Raw genomic sequence first — 10,154 nt, 5'->3', positions numbered from 1 at the left:
TTAGTTGGAAATCGGTTTGTGCGTGTGTGCGCGCGCGTGTGCGTGTGCGTGTGTGCGCGCGCGTGTGCGTGTGAGCGTGCGCGCGTGTTTGTGTGCGTGTGTGTGTGTGTGTGTGTATATGTATATATATATATATATATTTTTTTTTTTTTTACATTGTTATATTTTAGTTATAGTAAGTTAAATTAGTCTTGATATGTGTGTATTCTGTATACTGTATTGTGTTGGCATTTCCTCTCGGAACTGGTCTCGTGACGCTTTTGCTGCGCGACAGCCTCGAAGACATGATGACGAGATCTGCTCTCATCTGTTAGCTCTTGAAGCCAAATGAGACGTTTCACCTTTACGTTTGGCGTTATACGGACACTAAAGTCGTCCTCATCGATTGTTTGCTGAATATAAACCGTCGCGTTGAGGTTTTTCGACCGAGGAGGCGTCAGTGGGTGCTCTCCAGTCTCCCGATAGTCCCACACACCTGCCTTCATTCAATGGAGTGTTAGCATCACACTTAGCATCTGGATTTTTTTTTCACAAAAAAAGGCACACCATCGACACGCTTCAGCATCCTCCGGACACACTTTTATACAACATCGGTGACCAAACGGTAAGGGTGCGCTTCTGCCGCGTAGCTATGCCTCACAGAGGTTACGGTACGACTCAAAAAAAAAAATATATATATATGCTAACCAGATAGCATCGCCGGCATTGCTAACGACAACATGGCTAAGCTGCCGCAAAGAAAATTTAATAAGCAAGCAAGTAAGTAATCAGGCGACACCCCCCGCCCCCACTGCTTTTTTCGTGATATGCCGCCGCTGTTGCTTTATCTGGTACTTCTCATGGATTGAAAATGTGGTTTCCATCAAAGCTTCTCTTGGCTAATATTAGCCTGCTGACGAATTCTGAAGTATTTCTTTATTATATCCCAGTTCGAGCACAAATGTTGTTCATTTGTTATTTTTTTTGACTGAATGTGTAAACATCAGGGCTTCTCAAAGCTTTTTGGTACCGGGGTAAATTCAATTTTAATCCTGCCACCACCTAAACATCAGTGCTCTGTGTACGCCTAAATAGCATTGAATTAATTATTTGATTTGATTTTTTTAAAACCACTTTCAATATTCCCGACCTGTGTAATATAAAGCAACCCAACTAAATTATATAGGACTAAATTCAATATTTATCCACCGTCACGTCTTTCTTCCTTATTTCTTTCATTCTTTCTTGCTTGTTCCTCCCTTGATCATTCTTCCATATATCATTCTTTAAACCCTCCCTTGCTTCGTTGCTCCATCATTCCTTCCACAATTCTTTCTTTCCTTCCATCCAACTTCCATGCCTTTATCTGTCCTTCCTTGCTTCCCTCCATTCTTTAGGCCTTCCATACTTTTTTCCCTCCACGCTCCCTTCCTTTTTCCATCTTTCCTTTCACTCTCCTGTCATTTCCTTTCATCATTTCTTACTTCAATCAAATTTTCTTATTCTCGCTCCTTTTTTGAGCAGCACATGTAGAGCGATTTCAAATGGTGACATGGAGATGTCTTTTTTCCTTTTTTTTTCTTTATTTGTAAAAATCTATCACACGGTTGTTTGATTTCTCAGAATAAAAATGTTTGTGCCAGCCTGTTCAAAAACTAATTTTAAAAATCCAGTCAATCAATCTATCAATCTCCCTTCCTTCCTTCTTTTTGTCTTTTTGGTCCTATGAATATGAGTATATGAATATATTAGTACAATAAAATACAAAAAGGCAACATACAAAATCAACTAATTCTGCAACAAATGCAAAAAAATGTATATATTGTTTTGAACTTTCTGCTTGCCTTTCGGTTTTTACTTGATTGTTTTTGTGTGTAGGTGACGCGCTGGCGCAGGTTGCGGGGTGTCCGTGGATAATGCGAGACAGTGGGGGTAGCCTGACCCAGAACCGCTGGCAGGGAGATCTGGGTCTGACTGCTGTGGGCCAGGAAGACACAGGAGGAGGTAATTTTTTAGGTGCTAATTTTGAATGATTAGGTGCCAGGACAATCTGGTCTGGCACATCAATGGCCGCTTTGTTGCAGAGAAGTATCTTTTTTTTTTTTTTTTAATCTGTTGCAAAGGGATGTTGTCACCCTAGAAAAATCCAATGTAGAATGCCTTCAGGCAATGTTGCTATACTGATACAAACATGATATTGTTTGTGATTGTATGGTACACATTTGAGTGCTGTTTTCCCTGAAAAGTTTATACAAAAATGGACAAGAGTCGTGTGCAACAAACCTTAAATTTGATGGCATTTTGAAAAGGATTTTGCATCATTCACTGGATAATATTGAAAGTGCAAATTGATCAACCATGCTATCATACAGCATGACATTCTTTTTTTTGAATGTTTATGTTTGCTGATAGGTGGGATTCCTGGAGACCACCTCATTGTCCCGGTGTCCGACCATAGCATTCCCAGCCCCATGCATCTCCGCCTGGGTCAGAAAGAAAGGGTGTGGAGCGGTGAGGATGACGTGGATGAGGACGCGATGGGCCAGATCAACGCCGAGGATGCTGACGATGAGTTTGAGGGCGGCTGCTGGGAGGAGAATGAGGAGGATGAGGAGGAGGAAGAAGTAGAAGAAGATGAGGATGAAGAGCAGGCAGCTGTGGTGGACTGGGACATGGCAGACTTTCCCCCCCAGTCCACCCAGCATTACCAACACTCAAACTTTGGAGTGTCACAAAAGGATGAAGATGTGAGGACGGAGGAAGACACACCGGCACCAATCCCCCTGATTGGAACGAGACGGCAGACATCGGAGTCCCACCTACACAGATTCTGGGCTCTGCAGCGTACCCGGTCCCGGCGCCATCACCAATTCCATGGCGTCCTTGGTTCTCGGCTGAGCCAGCACTGGAAGAATTGGCGGCAACGGGCCCAGCGGGTATACTCCCTCGGCCTCCGCTGGGGCTTGAAAGGACAGATGTACAATTGTTACAGCAAGCCAAGGAGGATAAAAGGCTATCGTCCATCGTTGTACACTGACGATGATATCAGCGACGACGAGAGATTCACAGAGGCTGGTAGAGGTACTGAAATCCGCTGAATTAACCTGACCTGCTGCAAATCCCACAACTGTCTCGGATGGGTCACATCGCACCAATTAAAATCAGACGACCATAAGTCATTGCGGTGGTTAATACAAGACTACCTGAACTCCCCCAAGAGTTGTACTAGTTGAAAAGACTTGTGTAAAATTGCCCAGAAGTTGGACAAAGACCAAATGAAAATGTTTGTCATCTCCTTTGTGCAGATAAACAGAGGAGCAGCTGCTCACCAGACAGGTACGGGGACCGAGGCAGACGGGAAGTGGAGGAAAAACAAGCAGAGCTGGCGCTTTCCGAAGAGCACGTGAGCTGTGTAACAGGTCAGCGTCTCTTACCTCTTTTGCGCCGTTGACCCGTGTTAACGCCTATTTTGCTCCAGCCACGCAGCATCCCACAATCTGATAAATCTGGTGTCTACTTGTCATGGCACAGGCATTCTGGAAGAATCCCTGCAGAAATACGGCAGTTTGATCCCAATCCACGTCGAAGACATCGTGGAGCGGCTTCAGGACATCTTCAGTGAGAACTTTGCGCAGCCACACAGGTTGGACGCACTCCGTAAACTTGTTGTTTGTTGTCCCATGTAATCTTAAGGATTCTCTGTCTCTGTCTCTACCTGGATGCTGTTTAGGAAAACCATGGTCCAACATTTGATACAATCCTTCCAGCGTTCCTCGGGATCAGCTCTGGCCAAAACCTTCAGAGTCAACTACAAACGTCACGTTCTTACCATGGATGACCTCGGCACACTCTATGGACAGAACTGGCTCAATGACCAGGTATGACCACAAGCCTGAAAAGTCACTAAATTTATTCAAGTAACTCAAAGATGACAATTCAGGACCCTGCCAGGGGCGTAAAGCCCCAGACAACTTGGCTCCGAAAATCATTGCGACACCAAAATCCCTCCACCACAGTCAGGTGACGGCTCATTGAGGGGCCAAGACTTTAAGCGTTTAATTCTATTTGCATCTCAGATCATATTTCCCAATTGAAATAAATGGAAATCTATTCAAGTGCCCCAAAAACACCAACCATCTTTGTAATGTGTTAGTTAATGAGAGAAATAGCACTCCAGTTTTGTATATAAACTTACCGTCACATCAGAATCTAAAGTGGGCATTGAACTGCTCATTCAAGTGTATGCCCCATGGCCGCTAGGGGGCAGTATAACACATGTACAATACAATACAATACATGCTGATTTATATAGCGCTTTCACAACAGTGTAACAAAGCGCTTCACAAAACAGTTAACATAAAGTAAAATAATAAACACAACACATAACATAAAACACGGACAGTCGTGCAGTCCTAACCACTTTTCCGTCACACGCTTTGTTGTTTGAAGCAGTTTGAGATGAAAGAGGAGAGAATCAAAGTGTCCTTTAACCAGTGGATCAGAGACGTCATGCTCAGAATGTGCACACGTCGGCTACAAGCTAAGTTTCAAAGTCAACAAGAAGCTGTAGCATCCATTGAGGAAAAAAGAGATTGGTTCACTTCTCCTGTCCCATGGAAATCCATTTCAATTCCAAGCGGCGACTCTCAGTTCCAAATACGCATCGGCGCTCTGCGCCAACGCTCCTCTCTCCTCATCCTCAACTTCAGCAGCCATCCATCCAGCCGCACCAACGCCGACTGTCCAACAGCGCCGACATAGCCACTGAACAAAACGGGGTTGTGAAAAATGCTGCCCATTACAGGCGCAAAAAACACAAGCACCCCAGGTCTGTCCAGCACCGACAGTCAATGGCGCCGACATTCCTCCCAATCAACATCTGTGCTGGTACAGGCGTGCTGCCGAGAAGGCGCAACCACCAAGCACAGATACTTCTCCTTTGATGAATGTCGTGGCCAAAAAGCGCTGAAAACAGTCCATATCAGGTCCACACGATGAAACAACAAACAACATGTGACAAAACAAAAGACAAAAATACCAAAAAAGAACAAAAAAGCAAGGCTCTTGAAGAGCACTTGCCGAAGGCTGCCTACTCGGGCGCCATCTTGGAGAAAAAAAATGTAGGCATCCTACGCACAGATTTGATGATGAAACACAGAATAAGTCATTTTTGGTCGGGAAACAAGGATGGCTGTGGGCATGTGTATATATGATTAACCCTAGCCTGACCATTAACTTGCTCATTTATAGTTGATTTCCCCCGACATAAGTTTGTAATTTTTGTTCTTTGCTTGTTTTGTTCAGATTATGAACATGTATGGCGACCTGGTCATGGATTCAGTTCCAGAGAAGGTGCGCACAGACCAATTCAAACCTGTGAGGTTTCCACCAGGATTCCGTTATGGTGTGTCACAAGGTGATCTCTGTTTTTCTCTCCTCGCTTTAGGTTCACTTTTTCAACAGCTTTTTCTACGACAAGCTAAGGACAAAAGGCTACGAAGGAGTCAAACGATGGACGAAAAATGTAAGGGAACGCTATTTGAACAGTGAAACCAGATGCCTTGTGTAAATTTATGGCTCCCTTCCTGCCAGGTGGATATCTTCCAGAAGGATCTGCTGTTGATCCCCATCCACCTGGAGGTTCACTGGTCGCTAGTCAGTGTGGACATTCCCCAGAGAGCCATCACATACTTTGACTCCCAACGGACCCTCAACAGACGCTGCCCCAAGGTGGCGCACAAAAGCCAATATTTTGCTCAATGAAAATTAGACGCCGCAGTCTCTGCTCTGCTATACAAAAAAACGTAACATAGCATCGTAAGCGTTTTGCACATGAAACTCTCACGCTGCCTGACCCCAAATTTGTCTGTGTGCCCCCCCCCCCCCCCCCCCAGCACATTTATAAGTATCTGCAAGCGGAGGCCATCAAAAAAGACCAGCAAGAGTTTTTGACCGGCTGGAAAGGCTTTTTCAAAATGGTGAGACACTTGATCGTTTTTTATATACCTGAACCGACTGGTTTATGCGACGCTTCAGTCGCTCTGCTGTGTGTTACTTAGACTGCAAGGGCTGTGTATTTTCAGAAGGTGGGCCGACAGAACAATGACAGCGACTGCGGGGCGTTTGTGTTACAGGTAAGTCCAAGATGGTTCCCCCAAATATTCAGCAGGTTCCATCATGTTTACATGCAGTCAATATTTAGGTTTGGGTCAAAATTCTGGTTTCTGAAACATTCTGAATAACCTGTTTAAATGTGTGAGCGCACAGAGTTACTCCCGCATTTTAGTATCCCGATTAAAACGGCTACAGGTGGACAACATTCATACAAATAGATGTCATTTCCGCTTGTTCCCTTCTATGGCACTCACCGCCGGAATAAAGCAGTCGGTTTCCTCCTCGCTTCCAAAGTGGGCTGCATCTCTTGAGTTTTGCCACGATTATTTACCTCTGCTTGTGTAATTATGGTGAGCTGCGCACCTGACATACGGACTCATACTCATATATACAATAGGGGTGTTCACACGGCACACATTTGCTCCGTCGCTGCACCGATGTATTTTGTTGCGATATATTTTGCACTGCAGCAAATTGTGTGGAGCGTTCACACGTACAAAGCCGCTGAGCGTGTCTGCACCGGCACAGCGTCGGTGCAGCCCCACTTGCGTTCACACGGCAGTTTATGCAGCGGAGCAAAACGACAGAAAACAAATGAGCTGTCGTGTTGGTTCTTTTTAAAACGTATACACAACTCAAGCGACTACTGGACACGGACGTCCTTCTCCTTCTCGGTCTCCGTGCCTTCTGCTCGAGAGTGACCGCCCCCGAAAACGTAAATCAACGATGACTTCAATGACACTCAGAAAAGCAAATACGTAATGCGCCAAACAGAAAATCAAGAGAGGAAATCACAAAATAAATTATATGGAGGGCGGGGGGTTGTGAACACACAAAAAAGGAACAAACTACACAAACAACTCCGAGACAGTCCAGTCTCCTACAAAAGGAAAGATGTTACCAGCCAAGTCTTGAGTCGTTATTAAACAAACACATGACGGAAGTCCGACAGAGCGCGAAAGCAACGCATTCTCGCCGTACGTAAACTCTTCAAAAGCATTTGCTCTGGAGCAAATTTAACCCAGTTGCGTTCACACGTGCAAATTTACACCGGTGCTGCTTCGCAAACAAGCATTTGCTCCGGAGCAAATTTTTAAACCACCTCCCTGAGGTGGATCAAATTTGGTCCGGTGTAAGCTGTTTTCCGGGGCTATGCCGGAGCTAATTTGCACGTGTGAACGCTCTACTGGGGCAGCCCCGGCGTAGCACCAGACCAAATCTTGCCGTGTGAACACCCCTAATGTGTGTCGATATACACAGCTTGTCAATTTTGGAGGAGAGACAAATATAATGTGAAAATGCTGCAGAGAATTACATGTATTCAAGTTAGGCTCACTCAGCGAGTAGCAATGTAAAACTGCTGCCGGTGGCTTCACTTCTCGCTACACCAAGTAGCATCGCTGCACATACAAGTAGTTACTGTGCTCCAAAGACAGAGTCCTTGTGATATAATAATAATAATAATAATAATAGATTTTATTTATAAGCGCCTTTCAAGACACCCAAGGACACTTTACAATAACAAAAAACACAAAACAATACGGGTTGAGCAGCGGCAGCCAAAACGCGCCAGCGTTCACTCAACCCGAAAGTCAGAAAGAAACAAGGGAGGGACAGGGGGAGAAAAAAAAACCCCACGCTCGAACTACCCTCATTTGAGGATAATTTGAGTGAGGCAAAAAAATCCTGCACAAGCATATGACAGTTACAACAGGTCACAAGACATAAACAATGAAGACGGTGTATAGAGCATGTGCACAACACAAATTGTTGCCCTGTTCAAAGGCGTTTTTATGATATTCGGGTTAGAAAAGGGGTAACCCAGGGGTCTTACTCAGGTTTTTGCATGAACGTACAAGCACAGCATGTTTGCATGCTTATTTGCACTGAGGATTGAGAGAAAGAAATTTCATCTATGCTGCATGTCATATGTACCGGTAAGCATATTTGACAATAGGCCTTTAACTCATTCAGTACCAGCCAATTCTGGACCAAGTCTGAAAAGACGTTTAAAAACATCTTTGGGAGTCAATGAGTTAATAACCCGAATACTACCAATATTCGGGTTTTAAAAGAGCTATTGGAGCGTGTAAACACGTTCACTATCCTGGTGTCTCATTCCAAGGAACGAGTAGACACTTACACAGATGAACAGCATGGTAGAATGCAAACCGTCCGTTCACATTTTTACAGAGAAATCGCACCAAAATTTTGGAGCTGAAAAAGCCTTTTGGCTTAAAGCGGCTTTAACAAACCAGAGTCAGTTGGCAGGATTTACTGAAGTAAATTCATTTTGTTTTAATACATTGGTACCATCACCGTGGAAGCTTAATTTTTGCATCTTCTCCATGCTTGTGTGTGTTTTCATTTTGAGTTGGTGTGCTTGACTGTTAATCCCCTTTAATAAATAGCTCAGAATCAGAATCATCTTTACTGGCCAAGTATGTAGAACACACAAGGAATTTGTCTCCGGTAGTACACGCTGCACTAGTATCATCATAAACAAGGACATGACAAATTAGTATGGACACTCATCGTAGATCATCGCAACCATCTTGTGGATTCTTCAGTGGAAGCTATTCATGTAGATAACCCCCCAAAAAGTTCTCACTTTCTTTGCTAAATCATGTCGGAGTGTACAAAGTGCATCCGTGAATTCCACTCCCCACCTCACCCCCCAACTACTTCCTTGCGTATCTGAAGCTCATGCATCAAGGCACCACTGTAAATGTAAGACGTTTCAGGCTGAAGGAACATCTGTGCCACCCAGCGTTCGGAGGCAGGCAGTTTAGCCAAGTTGGACTGACTACTTGTCTGTTTTTGCTTTCCACCACCACAACTGTGTACAGTACTGCAAGTGTCTGGCCCTGGGGCAGCCGTTCAGCTTTGGTCAGCAGGACATGCCTCGCCTGCGGAGGCAAATGTACAAAGAACTTTGTCACTGTAAGCTCACCGTGTGAATCCCACCCCTACCGTATCCACACCAGCCACAGAAAGATGGAGGGGGCCGGGGGGGAGCGCCCCAGACAGAACACTCATCATAGATCGTCGCAACCATCTTGTGGATTCTTCAGTGGAAGCTATTCATGTAGATAACCCCCAAAAAAGTTGTCACTTTCTTTGCTAAATCATGTCAGAGTGTACAAAATGGCCAATGGTTCATCCTCATACCAGTTATATTGATAGAGCAGGGGCTGGGAACCATTTTGTAATCAGCCCTGCAAGCATTTACTGCCCGTAACATAACAAATTTCTGTCTTACTTTTTCTAAAGTTTGAATTTATTCAAAAGGTTCCCCAGGCCTGTGCTGACAGCTCAGCTGCAGTTTCCAACACTTTTTATTTTATTTTTTGCCATGTGACGTGTCCTTTATTGAGGTAATTTACTTTGCATTTATCTGTTTTTTAAAAAAGTACGTGCGTTCATGTCAAAAAATGTATTGCTATGCTTTGACAACTGTTAACACAGGAGGAATACTTTATTATTGAGGGGCAAGAATAAATTGGCTATTTTTTTTTTCAGTCAAGCAAGTATTCTCCGTAAAATGTTTTGTAACAAAATACGTTTAGCCCCTGCTATCTCCTCCTTAAATTTGTGATTCAAATGAGTTGACTGTTTTATATATCTTCTACAATGCATAATGGTTGCTAGAAATAAAAAAAAAAATAAATAAAACTCGGCTTATGGATATTTGTCTGTTTCTGTAGTGGAAGGAAACCAAGACAAGTCACTTCTCATGTCAGGACAATGCACTGGAGTGTGTGGTTTAGCTGAGTTTTTTTCTCTTCCCTCCCCCGACACTGGGATGCACCAATTGAGGTGGAACTTTACCCAAATGAGGACTAGCACAATAGAGAATGGACGCACGTGTGCCCCAAGCAAAACTGGCCCATGGGTCACAAGTGACATCATAGAGTTTGTTTTTCAACACTGGCCAACGCAGAACTCTTGCTGTTAGGTGTACAGGTGCTTCTGGAAGCACAGATACCTCCTATTGGTGAAAGGATCATCGGAACAATGAATCTAGTCACAGTGTTGTTGTCTGCGGCCTGAGAAGAGAC

The 10,154-nt window shown here is 44.2% G+C and overlaps 1 protein-coding gene across 2 annotated transcripts; it reads left to right on the top strand.

Moving 5' to 3' along the window:
- Positions 1 to 195: 195 nt before the first annotated feature.
- On the top strand, positions 196 to 9,781 carry senp3b (SUMO specific peptidase 3b). Of its 2 annotated transcripts, none has more exons than XM_086104679.1 (12): positions 196 to 604; positions 1,858 to 1,983; positions 2,392 to 3,060; positions 3,285 to 3,398; positions 3,511 to 3,622; positions 3,710 to 3,857; positions 5,284 to 5,331; positions 5,426 to 5,503; positions 5,572 to 5,709; positions 5,874 to 5,957; positions 6,039 to 6,113; positions 8,943 to 9,781. In XM_086104679.1, the coding sequence occupies exons 2-12, from the start codon at positions 1,896 to 1,898 to the stop codon at positions 9,051 to 9,053; spliced, it is 1,665 nt and encodes a 554-aa protein (XP_085960805.1). In that variant the 5' UTR covers positions 196 to 604; positions 1,858 to 1,895; the 3' UTR covers positions 9,054 to 9,781. The 2 variants fall into 2 exon arrangements, with proteins under 2 accessions (XP_085960805.1, XP_085960806.1); XM_086104680.1 differs by having other exon boundaries at positions 203 to 604; positions 6,063 to 6,113.
- Positions 9,782 to 10,154: the final 373 nt, after the last annotated feature.

Source organism: Hippocampus guttulatus, chromosome 2 (assembly GCF_054856545.1).
Source record: "Hippocampus guttulatus isolate MCC_2025c chromosome 2, RoL_Hgut_1.0, whole genome shotgun sequence".
In the NCBI taxonomy this organism is placed as follows: Eukaryota; Metazoa; Chordata; class Actinopteri; order Syngnathiformes; family Syngnathidae; genus Hippocampus; species Hippocampus guttulatus.
The sequence above is the reverse complement of the archived record's forward strand: the minus strand, read 5'-3'. Positions and strand labels throughout refer to the sequence as shown.

Bases quoted from the DNA above. Each gene is read 5' to 3' on its own strand.
- senp3b (XM_086104679.1), top strand. From the start codon at position 1,896: ATGCGAGACAGTGGGGGTAGCCTGACCCAGAACCGCTGGCAGGGAGAT. The intron at 5,504-5,571 runs GTAAGGGAACGC...CCTTCCTGCCAG, and splicing joins TCAAACGATGGACGAAAAAT to GTGGATATCTTCCAGAAGGA. The intron at 6,114-8,942 runs GTAAGTCCAAGA...AACTGTGTACAG, and splicing joins GCGGGGCGTTTGTGTTACAG to TACTGCAAGTGTCTGGCCCT.